The sequence below is a fragment of the Sus scrofa genome, chromosome 11 (genome assembly GCF_000003025.6).
Source record: "Sus scrofa isolate TJ Tabasco breed Duroc chromosome 11, Sscrofa11.1, whole genome shotgun sequence".
Classification (NCBI taxonomy): domain Eukaryota; kingdom Metazoa; phylum Chordata; class Mammalia; order Artiodactyla; family Suidae; genus Sus; species Sus scrofa.
In genome coordinates, this window is record NC_010453.5 from 67947438 (window position 1) to 67972012 (window position 24575).

At 47.0% G+C, this 24575-nt stretch overlaps 1 protein-coding gene across 30 annotated transcripts in view; it reads right to left on the reverse strand.

Annotated features, from left to right (window-relative positions):
* The window catches only part of DOCK9 (dedicator of cytokinesis 9), a 288344-nt gene that overhangs the window by 183429 nt on the left and 80340 nt on the right, over positions 1-24575 (reverse strand). For 2 of the 30 annotated variants that reach the window (XM_021065828.1, XM_021065846.1), the window contains exon 1: positions 1728-2907. The exons of 23 other annotated variants lie outside the window; for them this stretch is intronic. In XM_021065828.1, coding sequence (XP_020921487.1) covers positions 1728-1853 — 126 coding nt within the window. In that variant the 5' untranslated portion in view covers positions 1854-2907. Of the gene's footprint in view, positions 1-1727; positions 2913-24575 lie in introns of those variants that run through there. 5 more of the 30 variants (XM_021065819.1, XM_021065827.1, XM_021065832.1 and 2 more) reach the window with 5 other exon arrangements.

The window sequence follows — 24575 nt, forward strand, 5'->3', positions numbered from 1 at the left end:
CTCCGCTGGGATCCTTGCTTCTCTTATCTGACAGTAGCTCTGCTGATCTCGTTACCCCAACAGAAGAAGAGAAGCACCATCAGATAAGAAAGCTTCTTGCTGTATCACTGTTACTGTCACCTCTCCCTCACACCTCTCTCTGCAGGTGCACAAGCCTGAGCTCACCACGCTCCCAGAAGCTTCTGGATCCCGACGAGCACACCCACCAGGTGCAGCTGCAGCCAGCACAGCCTTATTCAGGACAGTGGAAAACGACTCCCCATGGAACTGCCTGGAGTGAGATTCGACCTGAGTAAATAACTGGCCTTGAGCAGCTGGTTTTTTGAACACAAGAAGGAGAAGCTAGTTTTTTAAAAGTCACTTGGGTGATTTTCTTTCTTTCTTTCTATTAAATCACAGTTTCTACAGTGTATTTAATCTTCTAGACAGATATTTCTCCACATCTGGAGAATCAATGACAAAAGATTTTCAAGAATTTTCACAAGGGAACCCAAACCACACAACTTCCTCCCAGAAATCATAAGCAACATCAGCTGGGAGCTTTAAGCCGTTAACTCTATTCCCGCATGTAAGCAGCACAAGCATCTCAACAGATAAATGAACTATTGTGCTAGCAGAAAGGAATCCAAGAGAACGTTATGAATAACATCTCTCAACAATGTACGGGATACAGGGATGGGGGCACCTGACCCTCTCGGATGAAAACCTGCAGCGACAGAGCCCATTGTGCTTTACGGACTTTCTCAGTTCACGGGGAGCGACAAGATTTTAGGCAGTCTCACAAGTCAAAAGCAATTTAATTCAAATCAGATCCATTACGGAGAAGTTTAAGTTCTGATGCTTAACGACACTAATGGGAAATTCGGTTCATTAATTAAACCTTTTATGATATTGAACCTTTAAAAAAAAACCACTATAAAAAATTGCTAAGTACTCGTTTAACAATCCCTTTAAACAGATCATTTGAAAGGCTCAATTGTCCCCTCCACAGTGCATGTTGGTGGTTTTTGCCGTTTGCTTAAAAAATTATGTGCCTTTATTGTACTAAAGAAATTCCAAGAGCAGCACAACCTACTCACTGATGACAACAACAAAACCATTTTTCACTTTTCCCCCCTTACGAAGTCTACCGAAGCCCTTGAATTTATCCCATCGGCTCTGCCTTTAGCTACTGCTGAGTACAGAAACGCTTCTAACAACTGGTTCAAAGTTTAGGTTTTTTTCTTACTTTGTTCAATTCAAAGCAAATCTGTTAAACTGCGTAAGAACACATGTAACTTCAGCAGCTAGGTTCCTTAAAACCCCCCATGTCATCATCCTAAGTTTCACAAACACATAAATACATGATGTAAAAGTGTTTTAATTTGCAAAGGACATCATTTTCACCCCTACGGCCGGCGAGTCCCATGTGCCCCCCTGGGTTTAGGTCTGGCAGCAGGGCAGCGAGGTGAGACACAATTTTGAACCAGAGTTGTTTTACACACAGAAGCCTCCTGGAAACCACACTCACCCACAAAACTATTCACCCACAAAAAGTCAACACATCTTTCCTCCCAAAGAGGTATCAAAGTGGAAGCTCAGTCAATCTATAGGAAGAGACAGAGAAGAGAATTCGCCAGAGAAAGGCAAGGCCAGTTTAAAATCAGCCCCGAGGGCACCAGGCAGGCACTGGCAGCAAAAGCGCTCGTGGGGAAGAGAGCAGGAGCCCCGGGCTGGGCCCCTCTTACCGGCACTGGCCCTGGGCTCTCTGCTTCCACTTCTCCCTGGGCTGCATCCTTGCACTGCAGGGGGGACTCGATCACCAGCTCCTTTTTGACACTTCTACCACTTGTCCTGCATTTATCAGCCTGCATCCTCTGCTGAAAACGCAAGTCAGAAAGTCTGTAACTGGGACAGCTGCGAGTCCTTGGCCGTGCAAGGCACACGCATGCCAGGGGCCCGAGGACGGAGAGGAAGCTGGCCTCCCAGGCACAAGTGGTCAGCCCCGCCGGCTGGGTCTGCAGAGCCCGCCAGGGTGGGAGGGCCGGCCTCCAGGGGTGTTACTAGGGCTCAGCTCAGAGAATGGGAGGTTCCCGCTTGCCGGCCAAAGGAAAACAAACCCGAACTGTACAATGCACAGTGCACCGCCTCTCCGAGGAAGACCGGCCTCATTGTGTCTGCTCCAGGCGGCGTGGGCCACATGGGCCAGAACCAAAATAGTGCGGCCTTGAAAAGCAGACCCGTCACACTTAGCCTCCTTCGTCATGACTGCAAATCTGGAGCCCAAGAGAAGCGAGGTCATCTGGCTATTTTAAAATTCTTATTTCTGGACGCTCTCCTTCATGTTAAGGCTGCACACCAAACGCCTGGCTGATGATCAAGGCAGGGAAGGGCAGCCAGCAAGGGTTCCTGGGGCGGGCGCCTGGTGCGCGCAGGTCAAAGGGCAGAGCATCTCCCGCCTCGACCCACTGCAGCTCGCCTAACACAACTCACCTACCACCTCCCAGCAGGTAAAAGGTGGGGTCAGCAAACATTTTCATGAAACACCACATAATCATGGCAAATACTTTATTAAACAGAATATTATTTAAGTCCATCCATAGGTGTGTGGGTTAAGTCCATCCAGCAGGTAGTGAGTCCGGTACTAGGTAGTGACAGGACGACAGTAAAAACACAAGGCAGAACAGAGTGTCTCTCCTTTCAGGGGCATCAGAGCAAGTCGAGAAGGCACAATGAATAGACACCATAATGACAGATTCATACAATTAACAGAGATTTACACAAAAGCACAGGAAAGTGACTGGGTCAGCGTCCCAAGGTTCAATGGTGATAGTGCCAAAAAAAATGGGGCTTCCCAAAAGCCTGCTGTTTTTACATTTCTTCGCATCAACAGTGGAGGAATTTTTTAAATCATTTAAAAATCATCTCTTAGAATCAGATTGTTATGATCATTGTACAACTACAGATGTGATAAATTCATTTGAGTAATAAAAAAAATGGGAAAAAAAATCGTCTCTTAGGAACAACCAAAACAGAAGTGGTAAGGGATTTATTAATAAATTACATGGGAAATGAGCATTAAGATGGGATTAAACACTAATCTGCATGTTCTGGGATGCTGCAGACTTTCTCCCAAGTAGTTATTCTGCTTATTTCACTGAGATTGGGGAGAATTTAATAACAGCAGGTAATGGAAGCAGCCGGAGGGTAAACTAGGGAATGAGGAATCCCTTAGCAACAATAGGTACCACTAGGTAGACGGGTATATATAGGTTACGTAAGACCTAGGTACAAGTGTTCTCCTTTCCAGGCCCAGGTGACTGAGGCTGGGGGGCTCCCAGGGGCAGTAGGGGGACCGAGATGGCCCCCCCCTACGCCCACACGTTCTTCTTCCCACCAGGGCCTGCCGAGGCCACCCCCGTCTCTGCCACTCAAACACCAGGATTCTTTTCTGAGTATGAACACTGCTGGGTAATGAGTCCCAGGGGGTCTATGAATCCATTTAAAAAAAAAAATTAGTAGCTTTTATAATAATTTTTTAAACTACCCAATTTCTAAATCTTAGGGAACCAACCTTTCAGGGTAAGTATAAACTCAGCAAACCTATGTTCTAAAATATTATGACCTATGAATTTTTAAATCTATCTTTGTAAAATTACAAGATAGAAAAAAAAGCCCCAGTTACATAAATATGGATTTGACATAACAGTTAAATCAAAACTTAGAAATGTTCTATAAATCAGAAAAGGCAAGCCATAAGCACTAAGCAGACAAAATGAGCCTTAATAAAGTACATGACTGACAACTTGAAAATCTTTTTGAAATTGCTCAAAAAGTTCTAAAAGGTCCAATTCTTTCTCAGATCTCCACCATCATGAAGTCACCAGAAGTTGTAAACTTTAAGGAGAGAAATGCTATCCTATTTACTGGGTCAAAATACGCTGATATACTGTACGTCATGAGAAGGAACGTAGACGGTAGTTTATTTTATGAACACCGTAAGAGTTTGCCATGTCCCAAACCCTGCAGAGGTAATTTATTTAATCTTCCTAACGACCCTAAGAAGCAGGTAACTCAGGTACTCCCATTTGACAGACGAGGAAATCAATGGACAGAAAGGTTACGTGTGTGCATAAAGTCACACGGTGCGGCGGCAGTGTGGGTCCAGGACACACACAGTGCACCACGACGCTCTACCGAAGCCACTGGCTATTCCAACCATGCCAACTGCTAAAAAGCACAAACACATAAAAGCTACTGATGAGCAATTAAGGACAACGGCAGCACCTAGGTTTCCAATCAAGGTAACCGCAGTGAAGAGGTAAAAGGGTAAAAATGGCATAGCACAGTACTTGCTACATAGTAGGTGTTCATTTAATGGTAACTCCTGTTCTTGTCGCTCTTGCTATTCCAATCTAAAGAAGTTAACCGTGGAGTTCCCGTCATGGCTCAGCAGTTAATGAACCCAACTAGTAATCCATGAGGACACAGGTTTGATCCCTGGCTTCACTCCGTGGGTTAAGGATCTGGCGTTGCCATTAGCTGTGGTGTAGGTCATAGATGCGGCTCGGATCCTGTGTTGCTGTGGCTGTGGTGTAGGCTGGCAGCTTCAGCTCTGATAGCATCCCTAGCTTGGGAACTTCCATACGCTGCAGGTGCGGCCCTAAAAATGACAACACCAAAAAGAAGTTAACCTTAGTCTTAAATTCAGGCTTTGGCTGTGTGCTCTAAAATGACAATTCCACCAGCTGTGCCGCTCCAACACATCACAAAGTGCTTCGGTATTTTAAAATCCACCGTTTTTCCCTCTTTGCTGCTGCTAATGACAACTGCCTTCACATAGTTGATCCTCCTGTGTTCGTGCTATGAGCCGGGCACCTTCTTCTTGAAGTTTTTTCTATATTTTCCAAAACTTTAGCTGGGAATTTATATTTCTTTTATAATCAAGGAAAAAACTTTGAATTGGCTCTGAGCTCCCAGGCAGCCAAGACAGAAAGGCAGACGTGATCAGTTTCATGAGGTGTGTCATCGAAGGGAAAAAACACACCAAGCTGTAAGGCCAGCACAGGTCTTGACGTTTAGCACACAGATTTATGTAAAAGGAGACTGATTAAAATGCAGACAAGGTTCTTAACAGTTAAGAGGAAAGGTGGCAGCAAAATTGCGAAGCTTTCTCCCCCCATCTCAGAGCATTATATGCAAATCCCAGATAAAAGAAAGCACTTCTAAGTGCAAGATTGGTCTAGGCTATCGCCTTCCAGGAGGTCCAATTTATGAAAGAAGGGAAACCGCAGGACACAGCGGACTGGAGAAACTATTTACTGTCAGCTTTCCTGCTACCTAACTCCCCGGCACGGGGCGGGCCCTTGTTCTCGCCTGCTTGTTTTAAGACAGCGCAACACGCTAGAGGTCTGCCTGTCAACAGAGTCAGTGGGGACAGCCTTCCACCTCCGAACCCAAGCCAACAAGTAGGATGTGGTCTCCCTAAGGGACTCATGAGACCGATGTCTGAGGACATGAGAATGACATCTGGTCAGAGCAGCCACAAAAGGAAATTCCATCTAGAAAGGCAGGAAGTAGGCGGTCAAGGTTTCCTTCACAACATTTCAAAGAACAAGGTAGGTGATGGACCTCTGGGTTCGCATCCACCAACATTTACCAAGCCCCGAACTCTAGCGACCTCAGGTTCTTTCACATGTTAATTAGTTTAACTCTTACAATAACCAGCACATCTCAACATGCATTAAGGGTATAGAGTTTTACTGTCAAAACAGAATGGAGTAAGACTCATGAGAAAGTAGGAACATTTCAGAGGTAAGATGAAATGGATGCTTCTGTATCTGGGCTTCAGTTCTCAGATTTTAATAGGCATACAAATTATTACATAGGTTGGGTACCAAAAAACAACAACAACAACAACAACAAAACAAAATCATGAAGACTTTATGGGAAAGTCAAGGGATTTTCCAAGGGTAATTTTTTACTCTAAGGAAGGCTAACTTTAGACTCAACGTCCCCATCTTCTCCCTCCCCGGGTGAGATGAAGTTCCATCACATTCTGAAAAGAAGAAGCTGAAGGAAAGGCCTTCTCACCCAGAGGACACCTGCGCAAGCCTCAAGACCCAGGTTTAATGTCACCTTTCCTGTGAAGCCCCCTGGATTCTCCCAGCCAGAAAGAACGAGCTCCTCTTCTACACTGACTAAAATCGCCGCTCACCACCTGGTTCTCTAAGAATGGAGTCACCAGCCACCGTGGTCGCTGACCTTCCACACACGAGAGGAGGTCCGGGTGGACATCAGGAACGGGGCGCTCTGTGCTCTGGGAAAACTGGCAGAACTGGCCCTCCGAGAGTTACTTTCAGGAGACTCTAAGAGCCTAATTTCTTGCATCTTGGAAAAGCACCAAAGTCATTAAAGGAGACATCTGCTCCTCGTGATGGAAGCAAGCCCAAATGGGTGCTTGACTGCCCCAACCACCCCCTTCACCCACCTTACATATATGCCAACCTCCCCACCCCACCTATTCAAATCTGTGCCCCAGAGCTATCTGAGACGCTGTCTCCGGCTCTAGTCATCAGTTTTCCCAGGAAAACCTCACTCACAGCTCTCACACTGTGTACTTCTTTCAGTCAACATACATCTAGGCATGACTTTCATTGCCCTCTCTTTTGAAGCTTTTCGGAGTTTACCTTTTTCTAAGTTTGTATGTGCCGCACTCTTCTGAGACTCTAAATTCACAGTGGGGGGTGGGCAGGACTGCATCTCAACTACCTTTGAGTCCCCTGGAGTCTGGGGTACCGCAAGCATTCAAGACATCCTGGCTGAACTGAACGCTTATGTCCGTTTTGTGTCACTGGTTATCTTTAGCTCTAAAGCACAATTTGATGGCTGTAAAAATATGCAAATATTTTCATTTGTTAATGGCCTAAATTAAGACAGAAGCATTCAATTGTTCATAAACTGAAACCCAAGGGACCGTTCGTCTACTGATAATTAAAATGTTCCTTTCTCCCAGCTAAGACAACGTTATTTTGCAAAACATTTTTTAAGACCAAAGGTATACTTGGAAACCTTATAGCTGAACCTTTAAAAAGTGCAAATAAACTTTTCTTAGCAATGAATTATATAAAAGTTGAAACTGCATTTTGCTGTAGCTAGTAACAAAGACTGTACAAGAAATAAATATCAGTTATCTTGACGAAAATTTTCTGCTCTCCTATTAGGAGCTCCTGGCATACCAGGAGGATATGTAAAATATAACGACTAACTTAAAAGGCATAAATATAATATGTGCCTTTAAAGTCTACGTAAAGTATATTTAAATAGATAGTGTGTGTGTGTGTGTGTGTGTGTGTGTGTGTACACACACATACTTTGGAGTACAGATTTAAATTTATACTAAATACGTACTCCAAAGTAATCATTCCTTTTCTCTTTCCTGGGAAAATGTGAAACAATGAGGAAAAATTATTTTAAAAATTACAAAAAGGAGCAAATGACTAAATATTTTCCACAGTGTGTTGTTACTGGTCAGCTTGCCGGCCAAAGAAAAGAAAAGAAAAGGTGCTGGGAACATGATCTGTCCTGAGAAAACAAAACTATGGTGCACAGCAGCAACAAAACAGAGATTAGAGGCAACAGGTGCAGGAAGCAAAGTGCTAAATAATCAGAGTGAGGAAGAATAGAGTGACCAAAAGGCAGGACAGATGTGGGGACAGGTAGAGATAGGAGGCTTTCTAGATCAGACGTCTGGGGCCTCTTAAAAGAGTTAATATCAAAACCTACATTTTGGTAAAAAGTCTAATGGTATAAAATCTGATGGTATAAAGTCTGATGCTCAAAAACCCTCAACTGCTTTTGTCATTAGAGATTTAATCAAATATCACAGACATGGGATACACATGACCATCTAGCTAGTGGATTCCAAGGCTGAACTTGAGGGGAAAGCGGTCCATGGCTCTCTTTAATTACACTCAGTATTCTCTCTGCCTGTAACGTCTGAGAGAAGGTCCTTAGAGTTTAATCCAGTTCTTAATAAGGGACCAAGGGAAGATTATCCACTCATAGACCAAGGAAACTGAGGTACAGAAAAATGAGCTGGAGAGGCAACCCAAGTTTTAAGATACAAAGCTTTTCACTTTAGCAGGTTCAAATTTAATTTAAGTAGAGATAAAGCCATGTAGTTTAGCTGTTTATTTAGCCACTTATAAATAAATAAACAAACAGGCCATTAGATGGCAATCAGCAGCATCAACACCTGCAGTCTAACTCACTTGCTGAACGACTGACAAGTCAGCCACGGCATCAAGAGATGAAGCCCCACGCCCAGGGGACCAGCAAAGGCTAACACAGCAAACCTCCAAACAGGGCAAATAATAGCCCCAAAAGAAGTTCTGTTTCTTTAAGAATTTTGATGACATTGAGGAAGTGCTCGCAATTATACACACGTTCGAGACTGGAAAAAAAAAAAAAACAGACACACCATGAGGTAACTACTGAGTACTCTGGTATGTGAGACTATTAGTGATTTTATTTTTTCTCTGCAGTCTTTTGTTTTCCAAATTTTCTTCAAAAGCACGTATCACTTCTACAGTCAGAAACGAACAACTGTGCTGTGTTTCAAGTTAATGGCTTAGAAAAAGTGCACATTGAGCCTCTGCCCCGCCCCAGCCCCATGCTGCTCAACAGCCGTGGGACATTAGAAAAGTCACTTCGCCTCTTTGGGTCCCACAGACTTCACCTGTGAAACACCAAGAACTTATACCAAAGGATCAGTCCAGCTCTACACCTAGTAACTATTAAAACTTCCCTTACTGATGACAGCTGAGGGAAAATACACCATCCCAATCGAAGTTAAACATTTCCAAATCATACGGCCCGACTATACACGAAAGAGAAACACCAAGACGAAAAGGTGGATGTATTTCTAAACGTGTCAGATCCTCATTTCCTGCAGAGTAGGGGCAGGGCTGAAGGCTGGCCGAGGACAAGAACCACAGGATGCTCTAGTGTCCACTCCTAGTGGAAAGGGGGGCGGGAGGCCTGCTGCCCTCTCTGCAGAGCCCGGGGGGAGCCGCAGTGCTGGGACAGCAGGGCCCGGCCCTAAAGAAGGCTGTGTTCAGATGAGGAAATGAGAGGGACAAAGTCCCCCCGCCATGCCTAGAGCCTCTCTCGTTACTGGCTGCATGAACCAGGACAGCGACTTTACCCCAGTGGGGGCCCAGTTCCCTCCTCTGGAAAAGAGGCGTCAGCATGTCCACCACAACCATCCTGGTAGCTAGTGCCCACTCCCCAGACTCAGGTGGCTGATGGACGTGACCCTCTGTGCGGAGGAGCCCTGCCTGCAGCCTCGGATGTTCAAGAAGCTCCTCAGGAAAGACAGCCCCTGGACAGACGGAACTTCTTTGCAGAACAGATGCTGACTCACAGACATTGAAAAACCTATGGTGTCCAGAGGAGACAGTTTGGGGGGTGGGGGGATGTGCCTGGGCTGTGGGATGGAAATCCTGTGAAATCAGATTGTTATGATCATTATACAACTACAGATGTGATAAATTCATTTGAGGAATAAAAAATTAACAACAACACAAAAAGACAGCCCCACCCCACGACACCCCCTTTCCCTCTCCACTCTTTTTTTTGTCTTTTCAGGGCTGCACTGCGGCATACGGAAGATCCTAGACTAGAAGTCAAATCAGAGCTGTAGCTGCCGGCCTATGCCGCAGCCACAGCAACACCAGATATGAGCTTCGTCTGTGACCTAGACCACAGCTCATGGCAACGCCGGATCCTTAACCCACTGAGTGAGGCAAAGGATCGAACCTGTGTCCTCATGGATACTAGTGGGATTCGTTTCCGCTGCACCACGATGGGAACTTGCTTGCATTCTTGCACAGGCTCTACCACCACCTGCCATTGCATATTCTGTTTTCCTTATTTGTTTAGTGTCTGTAAGTCCAATTTTGAAAAAGAAGCCATTCCATGAAGACAGAGATCTTTGTCTGTTTTGCTCACTGCTCTATCTCCAAGTGCTTAAAAAGCACTCCCTGCGTGAATTTATTAAAAGGTCAGGACCCCCTCAGTCTGGTTGTAGCGCGTTTACACTCTGGACACCAACAGTTTTCCTGTGAACTATGTGTTTTAATCACAGAAATGGCAGTTCAGCCAGCACTGTCAAGGACTTGTTTCAGAGGTGGAAATTTACAAAGCCAAGGAAAACACACTGTGCCTGGGATTTTTCTCAGGAAATGAAACTCCCAGCCCAAGCGACCCAGGCCGGCCCGCTGCAGCCGCAAGCTTAACTGGAGCCGTCCCAGCGTGCTTATCTCCCCTGGTCAGCTCTGAGCCCCGGGGCGGGGGGGCTTATGCACTGCACACAGTAGGCAGTCCATAAATGCCGGCTTAGAGGAAAACAATGAAACTGCCTCACCTTGGTTTATCACAAACTCAAGCATCAAGGGAATTCACACAAAGTAGAATTTTCTTTTTTTTTTTTTTAATTTTTTAATTTTCCCACTGTACAGCAAGGGGGTCAGGTTATCCTTACATGTATACATTACAATTACAGTTTTTCCCCCACCATTTCTTCTGTTGCAACATGAGTATCTAGACAAAGTTCTCAATGCTATTCAGCAGGATCTCCTTGTAAATCTATTCTAGGTTGTGTCTGATAAGCCCAAGCTCCCGATCCCTCCCACTCCCTCCCCCTCCCATCAGGCAGCCACAAGTCTCTTCTCCAAGTCCATGATTTTCTTTTCAGAGGAGATGTTCATTTGTGCAGGATATTAGATTCCAGTTATAAGTGATATCATACGGTATTTGTCTTTGTCTTTCTGGCTCATTTCACTCAGTATGAGATTCTCTAGTTCCATCCATGTTGCTGCAAATAGCATGATGTCGTTCTTTTTTATGGCTGAGTAGTATTCCATTGTGTATATATACCACATCTTCCGAATCCAATCATCTGTCGATGGACATTTGGGTTGTTTCCATGTCCTGGCTATTGTGAAGAGTGCTGCAATGAACATGCGGGTGCATGTGTCTCAAAGTAGAATTTTCTAACTTTCGTCACCACGTGACCAATGTTGAGGTAAAGAGCCAGAGAATGTGCACTTGGTGAGAAAAACAATCAAAATCTTCTAAGCCCTAAGGTCTTTCTTTCAAATGCCTCATTCAATTATAAATGGAGGAGTTCCCATTGTGGCTCAGCAGGTTAAGAAACCAACTCGTATCCATGAGGATGCATGTTCGATCCCTGGCCTGGCTCAGTGGGTTAAGGATCCAGCATTGCCGTGAGCACTGGTGTAGGCCACAGACGCAGCTCAGATCTTGAGTTGCTGTGGCTGTGCTACAGGCCAGTAGGTGCAGCTCCCATTCGACCTCTAGCCTGGAAACTTCCATATGCCATACACGGGGCCCTAAAAATAAAAAAATAAAGTCCATTCTTTCACTTCTCCAACATAATGAAAAAAAATAACCAACCCCCCTCCCCAAGTTTACAGGTTTTATAAAATCTTTTTTTTGGCTACACCCATGGCATATGCAAGTTTCAGGCCAGGGACCGAACCCACGCTGCAGTTGCGACCTGAGCCAGAACTGCGGCAACACCAGATCCTTAACCCGCTGTGCCACCAGGGAACTTCCTAAAATCTTTGTGTATGTTGATTTACTTAAAGCAAGTTCCATCAGCATTTATAAGGTACAAAGCCGGGGGACCATCTCGACGTGCAGATGACAGAGATGGGAAAAGCTAGAAGAGGTCACAGGGCTTTGATTACTCCCAGGTGTCCAAGTTCATTTCCATCCGCTCCCTAACATGGGGAAGGAGAGAGAACGGGTCCAGCCAACACTGTACTCCTACTTCTGCAAAAAGGAAAACACCTGCAGGCCACAGGGGCAAAGCCACCAGGAGGGAACTTCATAAAGGGGGTGTGGATTCTCCTCTAGCAGCTCTGACTTAGTTCAGCCTGCACTGAAAAGACAATGATCATTTACAGTAATACCCGTCCCCTAACAATAATTGGGAAGTCCCCTCCTTTAAAAAGCAGGAGATTAGGTCCCTTCCATAAGATAAACTCATCAGCGGCAAAGATGAGATGCCTCTCTCATCCTGCTGCCACGATGGATGAGGCCTTCCCACCTCTCCCAAGCTCATTGTGACTGATTTCCTCTGCGAAATTAAGAGATGGACGAGGAAAAGAAAACCAAGCCAACAGTCTGAGGGGCTCAAATGTCATTCCTGACCAATACATCCTGACAAGTCAAACTTCCCCCCAAGTGCTTGTAAAATACATAGCTAGACTAAATGAAGTATGCATAGATAAAACACAAATAAAGGTGATCGGAGGTGGAAGATCCAAAAAGGGAGGTGAGGACAGCAAACGTCAAGGGAGGCAGGTCATCCGAGCTTCCCTTCTCCTCAAAGCAACACACCCACGCCACACGGCTCAGAAACCAACCACGGTGGTCGTGGTGGTGGCGGTGGCGGTGGTGGCGGCGATGGAGCTGCAGCCACCTCTTGTCCTTTACTGAAGCTGTTAACAGTCCAGTGTTAGTCCTGCCATATTTCTAAAGTATTACACATGCACCAAAACAGGCTTCGGCTTTCCCCTCCCACACAAGAGACATAACTCTTCCAGGAGAAAGTGTGGTTAAAAGAGAGAGGGTGCCGTTTAATCAGGCTCTGAGAAGTGGAACACCAGGGGCTATGAATATCCCACTGGTCTTTCCATAAAGAGGAGCAGGCCTCTAAGTCCCTCTGTCTATTCAAAAATAGCAGGTTGAATAAACACAAAGTAAACAGGCTTCCGACGTTACAGGAGGCATTTAGGGACCCTTTAGGCACACACTTCAATGTACACGTTGCTGGGCATTCCAGCCGTGGCACAGTCGGTTCAGAATTGGACTGCAGTTACAGGCTCAGGGTGTGGTGGGGGTGCTGGTTCCATCCCAGCCAGGCGCAAGGGGTTAAAGGATCTGGTGTTGCTGCATATGCGGCTCAGATTCAATCCATGGCCTGGGAATTTCCATATGCCACGGGTGTGGCCATAAATTTTTTTTTTTTTAATTATGCTTTTCCAAGACCTAAATCTAGAAGTCAATGTCTATTTATTTCAGCAATGGTCACACAGTAATTTCAACACAGAAGGGGAGAGGAAAGGGAAGAGAATGCGTGGCTGGGTCTGGCAGAGGTGGGCAAGGAAAGCATTCCTGCATCCCGCCAGGTGCCAGGCACTCAACATACACACTTGTGTAATTCAGTTCTATTTAACCCTTATGGTAATTACACTATAAGGAGGTACGTCTGTTTATAGAAACGGTGTTCCTATAAATAACTTAACGCTAAGTTTACCCAGTTATGATGCTTTGGAGCTATGTTTGAAAATTAATCTTAAACCTAGTAATTACGTAGATCAGAATATTTTAACTTTTATTTCAAACATAATTTTACCTCCCTTTCAAACATATACCTCCCTAAGGGAGCCACAGAAAATACTGGAGTGTTTCCTAAGGCCTGAAAATATTAGAATGGAAAATAACAGGAAATGAAAACTGAACTTTAATGTGAACAGCGATTATGTCTGAACTATGGAACGAAGGCTTTCATTTTCCCTACTTTCAACTTATCCATACTTTTTAGACTTTCCGTAATGAGCATGAATTACTTTAAATTAAATATTTTTTAACAACTTCCAAAGCCATTTATTACTCTTTGGGAACTTTTTAAAATAATGTCTAGAAAGTAGCTAATGCGTATATGATACTTCCTCCAAGGCCGGGACTGAGATGAGTTAAAGTGAGGCACTTAACTGAGGAACAGAATTTAAGACAGCACTAAAAATTCCGTAATAAGATAAATGAAATTTAATGAAATAGTCAAATAAAATTAAAGTCAATACCCCCCACAAAAAGCCATGATAAACAAATCCGAACTTGAACTAAAGATCAGTACTACTGACTGTATTCTCTGCTTCAGGCTCCAATACAGCTACGCTGGGCATGGGCTTACTCTTGCCTGGCGCTGTGATAAGCAATATAGTTACCCCTCCACCAACCTTATCTTAACAGACGAGGAAAACAAGGCATGGAAATTAATCCAAGGCCACAGGGCCGCTATGTGGTAAAACCACTATTTTATTTATTTTATTTTATTTCTGGCCACACCTGCAGCATGTAGACGTTCCCAGGATAGGGGGTCAAATCAGAGCTGCAGCTGCGGGCCTGCACCACAGCCACAGCAACGCCAGATCCGAGCCGCGTCTGTGACGACACCACAGCTCACAGCAACACCAGGTACTTCACCCACTGAGTGAGGCCAGCGATCGAAACCCACATCCTCGTGGATACTAGTCAGGTTTTTAACCGGCTGAGCCACAACAGGATCTCTGAGGCAGAACAATTTTAAACAGATTAATAAGAGGCCATTTTTACTTGCCTTGACCATAAAGATAAAATCAACACCTGTTTTTAAAACTGGTCTGCAAGTGACCAGATCTTCAGACAGCATCTACAACTTGAGAGACTCCAAGCTCAAGCTCAGCATAAGCTCTTCTTCCTTAGAAGATTAAGTGAATACAGGCGCAATGTGGGCAAAGACCAAAACCTCACTCTATTGACACCTTTTTATCCTATCGTTCACACACACGTGAAAGCTCCTAACAGCTGGAAGTATGAAACTGAACGAGGGAAGATGGAGTGTGGGGGCAAAGACTCTCCTCCCATTTTTAATCTCCCAACCCAAGGAAGGAAGAGATCACAGGGAGAGACTGTCCCTCCCTGTGCTACGCCGGGACCACCCTTCGCCCCACGGCCTGCGGGGCTGATGCGCCCACAGCCCCACCGCGGTCTCCCCTCCCTCGTCACCTCCCCCGTCCCACGTCTGATGCACAGAGACCACTGGCTGTACTGCCTCCTCACGCTTCACCTTCATGCCTCCGGAGGTGCCGCCCCTCAGTCTGGAATGGTCCCCCACACCTCTCCATCGTTACCTGCCAAATGCCCACTCACCTCTGTATGAGACAGATCCAGGACCCCACCTAGAACTTCTGAACTGGTATCTTGAGCTGAGGCAGGGATCTGTATTTTTCACAGCTCCCCCGGTGCTAGCTGTGCTGCAGGCTTTCACCCGTGTCTGCGAATCACTGGTCTTCATTTAATAGTGTAAAAGGTACAGGAGCAACATCCACACTGTTTAAGCCCGGGGTCCAATAGAAAGGAAGCAGGGATGGTTCCCAGGTTCCTCTCTGACAGGTATGACACCGATGACTGTATCTGGCTGAAAGTGGAGGATGGGGATGAGGCCAAAACGTGTGCTACCCTCCAAGGGGTGCACACACACCTCAGCCTTACAAAAGGCCATGGCAGCTTTCAACTCATTAGGGACTGATCATTTCTATTTAGCTGGACTTTGTGGAAAAGCACAACTTTGTGGGTGGGCTCTTTCACTATAATCACCCTCCATGTGCCTTCCTTGCTCCCTTTCCCCCATCCTGCCAAAATAAAACCAATCCCAAGCCAATAGGAAAGGACCTACAGAGCAGCACAAGCTTCACCCATCTCTCAGATTATTTCACTGGTGTGATCACATGCTGAAACAGGGCTTAACAGTATACTTTCCCAGGGAGAAGACGGAACAAAACCAACCCTAGGATTTTTGTTGCCTAGAATCCCTTCACAAGCATCTTCTTTGCCAGCTGAGTTACAAGCTCTCATTCAAGTTCAAATCTGTGACCATCATGGTAGCTAACTAAAAGCAATGAAGCAATTTGTTTAAGAGAAAGGCAACATGCATGTCTAAGGATTTCCTTTCTTCCTGCCATGAGAGAATAAGATGCCAAAGTGACATCCTCCATATGCATCCTCCACACTGCAATTAGGTCACTAATGGAAAAATATATATATATACCCCTAATCCAATACTGTGATTTTAATGTACTACTATTTTCCTTTTCAATAGAATCTCTTATTCAGATGTGTACATTGGACAGATAAAACTTACATGAGCTTCCCTAGTCCCTGATTCAAGACCTAAAGAAAAGGCAATAAAACAAACGAAAAATCTTAAACGAGTTTTGTTTGGCAGCATTTTTAAATTGAGACTGTTGTTAACACTTTCCCCAGCATCTCCTTTTGAAATAACTGCAGCATATACTACAGTATGTGTTCATTAACGCACTGCAGTCGAGTTAAATCAACCAAAAGTGTCAGCAGATCCAGCTCCCCGGAGCTGATGTGCCACCTCCAAGTCTCCGCTTGTCTCAGGGACGCACATGCTCATCGCACGAGGACACCCAACTCCCTGATGCCAAGTTCTTTCAGTTCAAACTTTCTGCAATTCAATGATACATATCAGCACCACAGCCACCTGGGCCTACTTTCTTCTACTGTGACACTAATTTTGTCAGACTCTGTGCAAACCAGCACTTATCTCAAAAGAGAACTGTTTTTAAATAATGATTTTTATTTTTTCCATTATAGCTGATTTGCAGTGTTCTGTCAATTTTCTGCTGCACAGCAAGGTGACCCAGGCACACATACATGTATACATTCTTTTTTCTCACATTATCATGCTCCATCACAAGTGACCAGACATAGTTCCCAGCGACATACAGCAGGATCCCATTGCTTATCCATTCCAAAAGAGAACTTTTTTTTTTTGTCTTTTTTAGGGCCACACCCACAGAATGTGGAGGTTCCCAGGCTAGGGGTCGAATCGGAGCTGTAGCTTCTGGCCTACACCACAGCCACAGCAACTTGGGATCCAAGTCTCATCTGCGACCTACACCACAGCTCACGGCAATGCTGGATCCTTAACCCACTGGGCGAGGCCAGGGATCGAACCTGCAACCTCATGGTTCCTAGTCAGATTCGTTCACCACTGAGCCACGACAGGAACTCCAGGAGAACTTCTTAGGAACTTTCGCTAGAGCAGTGAAAAAGCTAAGAGGAAGGCTCTCGCGTATTTTCTCATTAATCCATTCTTGATTGAGTTGATTCATGCATTAACTCTCCCGCCTGCTCCATCACTCACAGACCTTTCCTAACCACAGGTAAGGCACACACAGTCCAGTGGGGGAGCGGGCGGGAAGGGTGCAGATGAGGAACTTCGATACCAAGGGTGGCAGGTCCACTGGAGTCGCCACTAGCCACATGGGCTGCTGAGCATTTGACACTATTCAGGACACACACACACACACACAGTCCCCTCCTCACCAGACATCAGCGCCCTCTGAGTAGCTGTAAGTACGGCCGTGGGGGAGAGAACCTCTAGCATCACTGGGAACAATACTCTACAAAATCATAGCCTGGTTTTCTGCGACTCTACCAAGTTTCCACCCCTACCACAAGTGTTTACTCATACAGGCAACACAACAATTAAACGGTGAAAACAGATTTCTGGGTGCAAGATGCTGAAACAGGCATGCTATTTGTGCTGTATCAAGATGAATGCTGGGGGGGAAATGTTAGCGTTTTTCTTTCTAACAGTGCGAGGAGGAAGAAATGTTCCTTTTATGGTCGAATTTGGGGAGGGGGGAGTGACTGAAAATAGTGCGTTAAAGAACAGTTTATCAAATGCTTTCTCTCACTGTAGTTAGAATTAGGTTGATGATACATGGAATCATTTTACCTTAAAGAGAAAAAAACGTATTACTTTCAGCCATACAACCTTAGTATGGTCAAGCTGCAATATGAAAAGATACCTTTTCGATACCTTCATTCACACACAACTTTGTCAAAGAATTTCCCATGGAATGGCAGGTTATGTTTTTCAAGGCACTGTCACAACTCTTCAACATATACGTTGCCAAGCAACGATAGTAAACTATAAACCCAAGCAAAAAAGACCCAAATGGCATTCATCACTACCATCACCTCATAGAGAACGGCTGTCAAAACACACGCCGGGGTGTGCCCGCCACCTCCCAGGATGGAGACACGGAGGCAGACAGGCACCCTGTTCTGCCTGCCTTATTTTGAGCGCTCAGGCTTGTTTTGAGCACTCACCCTTGAGAGACATGCAGAAGATGCCTAACCCTTTGGGGTCAGATAAGCCTCTCGGAGGAAGCTCATCTTGAGCTGCGGCCGGAAGGAGGAGGGAAGCCGAATGAAGAAGGGCTGAGTTACAGGGGAGCTGCGGCGAGGTTGGGAGCCACACAGCACACGCAAAGGCTCTGCGGCACAGGAGCGCCTGCCGGTTTGGGGAGCTGAAAGATGGCCCACTGGGTTTCAGTCTAGTGGTCCAGGGGAGAAGAGCACACGCTACGCCTGGTGGGGTGAGCGGAGTAGCTATCACGCTGAGAGGTGTATTAGAGACTTCGTGTTTTAGCCGGAGCTACATGGGAAGTCATCAAAAGGTTTTCAGCAGAAAATGACATGTGGCCACACATGCATGAAGATGAGAAGAGAGAGTTCCCGTCATGGCTCAGCAGTAACAAACCTGACTAGTATCCACGAGGGTGCAGGTTCGATCCCTGGGTTAAGGTTCCAGCTCAGTGGGTTAATGATCCGGTGTTGCCATGAGCTTCGGTGTAAGTCACCGTTCAGCTCGGATCCCGCATTGCTGTGGCTGTGGCGTAGGCCAGCAGTAAAAGCTCTACTTCAATCCCTGGCTTGGGAACTTCCACATGCCTCAGGTGTGGCCCTAAAAAGGAAAAAAGAAAGAAAGAAAGAAAAAAGGACCTTTCCCAAGGGTTCTGATACCATGTCTCCTGCTTGACCACTAGATTCCTATGTGCCACACCTGAAGCAAAAGCAGAAGTAAGGTTTGTCTTCACCACCCCCCCCACCGTCTGACATCCTTCAGCGTCCTCTCGACGCTTCCCTTCCACACTCCCTCCTCGGGGCCCACCTCTCTGTCCTCAGGTCTCTGCCAGGGTCTGCCATGCTCAGCCTCTGCTGCTGCTTCCTGACAATTCACTCTTCCTGTCTCTGTGTCACCGATTCACAGTTCCTCGGGGTAGGACCTTAAGTCTTGGATGGCCAAGAATACTCCCGATGCCCCCTGACCCTGTGCACCTTGGTGACAGGATAGAGCACACTGCCACGTGGGATGGTGGGAGGACGGCTGAGATGCAACCTCATAGTGAGGACAGTGAGGGAGGGGTGGCTCTGCCCAGGGGTGGTACTGGCCCAGCACCACCCTGCCAACAAAACCCTGCCAATTCCGAGAATCCTCTTTGCTAAAGCCCTTAAGGGTTTCTCGGACTGTGGGCAGAGGCCGGTGTGCTTTTCCAAGGCAGGCTGCAAACCCGAGGAGTGTCCCGGGCAGTGGTGGAAGTTACAGCACGGCCCCGATCTGACATCCTCCTCCTCGAGTCCTTAGCTTTGGAGGGTCCTCTGTGAGTGCGTACAGCCTGGGTGGACGACGGAGCCCCAGGGCAGGGGGAGGGGACGCATCACAGAGAAAAGCCACACGGGGTGTGACAAGGGCGAGGGCCCCCACATCTCCATGTACGCGTCTCATCTCACTGAACGAAAAAGAAGCCCCAGAGATAGGAGCCCCCCCCAACCTTGACGGTTCCAGTTGTGTTCACTCTCTGGTATCAACTAGGGGCTGATCATCCGTCCAGGCAGAGAGAAAATCGGAAAAAGCCTGTCACCAAGTGATGAGCCCTTCTTAACCTCAAATGCACTTACAGCACTCCTGGCCTGGGTTTCCATCCGAATAACACAGGCAGAGCCCTAAGCCAAGCTGCCAAAATATTTTACGAGTTTCCGACCCAAGAGACGTGGTAAGATTCATGACATCTGAAAAAGGCTTGTGGTTCGGGGAGCAGAGTCTTGGGCAGCACCTCCTCCTTCTAGACCGACCTCCCAAACCTCCCACCCCGCTGGGATCTTCCCAGCCCATCTCCACCCCGGGCCAGTAAGAGCAGCACCCTTTCAAGCGAGGCTACACGGCTGCTTCGCCAACTGTGTGCATTCTAGACACACGAGCTCTTCCGGATCACTCCGATTTCTCTCCGTTACTTCCAAAATAGTAATGGAGAGAGGCGATGGGGCAGGCTGGCCATCGGGGTGGACAATCCAAAGCCACCTCTATTTCCTATGCGTCTGAGCTGCCAGGTGCCTCTTCGGGGCTCTTTTCTAAATTAGTTTGTGATCCCAAAAGTACAGTGAGTGGGTAGCACAGGAAGACAGCCACAATGTCACTGGGGTGAGGAGGGACAGAAACAGAGGAAGCTTAAAATTATAGTTTTGTTATATAAATCACCTAACCACGGACAGCAGGGTGGACAGGAAGTCAAAGATACGCATCAACTCCCCCTTAGCCTTCCGTGGTAAAAAGACCTAACCCAAACTCAAACTCAAGAGTTTGGCACTCAAAGCTCATACACTGCATGTTTTGGAAATAAATGGCCTAAGAATCCTCTCGAATCCCAGTATGGCAATTTCCTAAGTTCCTTCGGCAGTCTTTCCAACTCATTAATCTTGTTCGCCGGCTCAGAGGGTGGGTCTTCGGCACAGAACAAGGTTTATAGGAGCAGTTTCTGAATACACACACACACACACACACACACGCATGCATGCATGCACACATACATACAGAGGAAGATGGCCAATGAAAGGATAACAAAAAAACTCTTTTTTAATAAGAAAAGCAAAAATAGGTTTAATTTTTAAAAAAATAATAATTTCCCAGTAGAAGGAATTCTTAAATGATGAACTCTCTTGCTGGTTTCAAGATCATCTTCCAGCCAAGTCTTGCTTGCCTGGGATTGCAGGACAGACAACGTAAGCCGTCCTAAAACTTATCCTCAACGTTTCTTTTTTTTCCCCAAGGTTTCTTTTTGAACAGAGGGCGATTAGAAATCATAAAAAATGAAAAGGCTTTAAAGTTCTGGTGCAGCTAGAGGTTGTTTTGAAAACCAAGACCATCACCGCCTGCTCTCCTTCTGGACAGGGCCCAGCATTTTTCAGATAAACATGCATCTGCACAAACTATCAGAGTTTCCATTTGTTTTACAACACCGGTCCCAAGGGAGTACGACTTGGACAGCCGCCTGCATCCCTCTGTAACACAACAGCCCATTCTCAAAGGTGGCTGAATTCTAAGGGTAAAAAGTGAAAACGGAAACTCGGCATCAACTCCATCAACTCCCTTGCATCCAAGTTCCCAGAAACCATCGATGTGTCCTCATTTATTAATTTGGCAAAGACGAACTGGTAAAATCCCACTCCAGTTAGTGGAAAAGGGAAACCGAAGTTAAGACAATGATGTTGCCCACTTTTCAGGAGTGGCTAAAACATTCAGGGTACTGCCTGCCCACCCCACGCATCCTCCCAAAATCAGATTTATTACCACTGGAGGATCTGGTCTGACTTAAAGCTCTGGGAGAGACATACATAGAAGGGGCTCCTACCCACCAACTTTAAGTTAATAAATACACACTGGTCCTTTTTTCTTCACTTTTTTTTTTTTTTTTTCAGGGCTTTACCCACAGCATATGGAAGTTCCCAGGCTAGGGGTCCAATCAGAGCTGCAGCTGCTGGCCTATGTCATACCCACAGCAATGCAGGATCCAAGTTGCATGTGCAACCTATACTACAGCTTGCAGCAGCACCGGATCCTTAACCCACGAGTGAGGGCATGGGTCGAAGCTGCATCCTCAAGACACTATGTCAGGTTCTTAACCCACTGAGCCACAACAGGAACTCTACATACTGGTTCTTTTAACAGACTTTGTCTTGATTTGCTCCTGCCCTGTTAGGTCCCTCTTAAGACACAGCACTTCGTGCTCAGCCCTGACTCAGGAACACCAGCAGGCCATGGATCTGAATGAGAAAGCAACATCTTCTTCACAAGGCCTCAGGATTTTAGGCCTGGTCGTGCAACTTGCAGCTATTTTCAGTTCACAAGAGCAGGAGTCATCCTTTCCAAATCGAGGGGCTAGAGCCCCAAGCTCATCTTTCTAGGAGCTTGGTAACATACAGGTGGCAAGACAGAGCAGAGAAAGCCACCACGAAAAATCTGGTCCCCTCTCCAATTAAACATTTTAAGTTTGCGCTAGATAGCCACACACAGAAAACCACTGCCTACTTCGGGGGAAAAAAAAGAAAAATGAGGTAAAAACCTTCTCCTCCTAAGATCTAAACAAAAGCCCAAACACAAACAGGAACTCGCTGGGGTTGCCACCTCCATTCCTTCCACAGTTTGGGGATGAATGACAAACTGCTGCAAAACCTCCCATTCTCTGCAGAGCTCCCGTTAGTGAGCAAGGCCCCTCTAAAGTGCAAATACCCTCTGACAGATACAATTCTGTAAGCTATTTATACCATGGTGTGAAGGTTTTAATCAGATAAGAGCCTAACTTCTAGCTGAGATCATTCACAGGCAGAGACTGGGAGTGAAAGGTAGCATTCTGGGGTTGGGGGGGGGGGGAGCTGCCCGGAGGACAAAGGCCACGGTGCAGCAGCAGGAGAGAGGACACCGCATCCAAATGTAACCTTGTGCTGGGCGGTGTCCGTGATCACCTCCCTGCAAGGGGAGGGTTTTCGGCAGAGTTTCAAAGACACAGACTAAACAACCCCTCTAGGGTTCTCTTCTCCACTCCCTTCTTACTGCTACAGAACTCTTTTTGTACATATTATTGAGATAATTACCTAAATATGCCGCCTGACATTTATAGGCTATTATGAAGACTTTTTTTTTTCTTTTTTGTCTTTTTGCTATTTCTTGGGCCGCTCCCTCGGCATATGGAGGTTCCCAGGCTAGGAGTCGAATCGGAGCTGTAGCCGCCAGCCTACGCCAGAACCACAGCAACGCGGGATCCGAGCCGCGTCTGCAACCTACACCACAGCTCACGGCAACGCCGGATCCTCAACCCACTGAGCAAGGGCAGGGACCGAACCCGCAACCTCATGGTTCCTAGTCGGATTCGTTGACCACTGCGCCTCCACGGGAACTCCTATGAAGCCATTTTTAATTTCCGTTAGGAAACCATACAAATTTGGTATAAAAAACTTGATTCTAAGAGGCTTTAGGTAAAATTAAGTCCCTCAAACGCTTTCTTAACAGGAAAGGCTGGAAATGCTACAGTGCAATGTACACGCGGCCACCAACGCCTGCTGACAATCTAAACAGAACTTTCTTTGACATCTCTGCGCTCTCTGGGTCACGGGTAGCGGTTATAAACCCACTCCCTGGTCCCCTGCAAGCCCTCTGGTGGCTTTATCTTTCCATCTCACTGGTGTGTTAGGGAGACAGGCGCTATTCCACGGGAAGTCAGAAGGCACAGCACAGGCCTTTCCCAGGCCCCACAGAAAGGTAACCCAGGATTCACTTGCATCGGTTCTGACAGTCTCAGCAAGGTGATGAGCAGCCTTCAGCTCAGAGAGGAACTTGGGGGCTTTCTGACAGGGAGACACAGCAGGAGACACCGGAGAGGGAAAGGGACCTGGGGAGCCTGGGCACCTGCCATCAGGGGCTCTCGGTAAGTTACTGCAGCTCACACTTCAGGACCCTCCCTGGCAGGCCCCTCCCGCGGTCCTCCACCTAACCTGGCCTTTTCACTTGCTCTTCATGCTCCTCAGGAGGACTCTACGTTGTAGGAGCTTCAGGCCCTACAAAAGCCAGATCTGCCCCCACCTGACGTTTCCTCGGGCCCTGGAGCACAGGGACCAGCAGAGAACTGGAGCCTCTCTCCCGCTGCCTCTGCTCCCCGCCAGCCTCCTCACACCCTCCCTCCCCCTCGCGCCTGCACTCCATTAACATCACCGCCTCCCAGGTCAGAAGACTGGGCACCTCCCAAGTCAGAAGACTGGGCACCTCCCAAGTCAGCAGACTGGGCGTCCTTATTCCCAGGCCTCTCATCCATTCCCAGCTCCACAAAAAAATCCCTCCGTCTGACCCGTTCCGTCCATCCGCTTCATCCGAGGGTTCGTCTGGAGCTCAGCGCTTTCAGCCCTGCCCCTGCCTTCAGTCCCCTCCTCCTGCGTCCAGACCCCACTCTAGAGGAGGAGGGGGGTCGAACCCAGCCCAGCGCCTTGCGGGCCTCCAGGCGGGAACGAGGCCCCTCTTCACACTCGGGCCAGCTCATCTCACGCCTGCTCTGAACGTCTCCGCACACCTCTGAGCGCGCTGTTCCCCTCGCTCCAGGCCCTCCCCACCCACTCCACACCCGGACCCCTCCAGGGTTTGCGTTTATCCCTCGAAACCCCCTGAGATGCCACCTTCTCGTCACTCCTTCCCCATCGGCCCGGGTCGGCGGGTCCACACCACTCGTGGAACGCGGCAGCTCTTTTCCACTCATGTTTACTCTTAGCTCCCAAGCTAGACGGGCTCCCTGTCCATCTTTGTCTCTTCTTTTGCCCACTCTTCCACTGTTGCGGGGTTCATTCACTTCTGAGCACGTTTCCACACCCCATCTTGACGTTGCCTCCACACACACATTTGCTGGACCAAAAGGCAGGCCTTGGCGGCGCCCTGGTTACGAGCATGAGGTCTGAACCAAAGGACTGCTCTGAACCGCAGCCGAGCCCCTAATGATGAGACTGTACCCAGTATTTACTCCCCTTCTTCTTCGTGCTCGGTGTGGCTTCCCCATCTCTAAAATAAAGGTAGCAAGAGGACTTCACCGGGTTGTCCTAAGGATTAA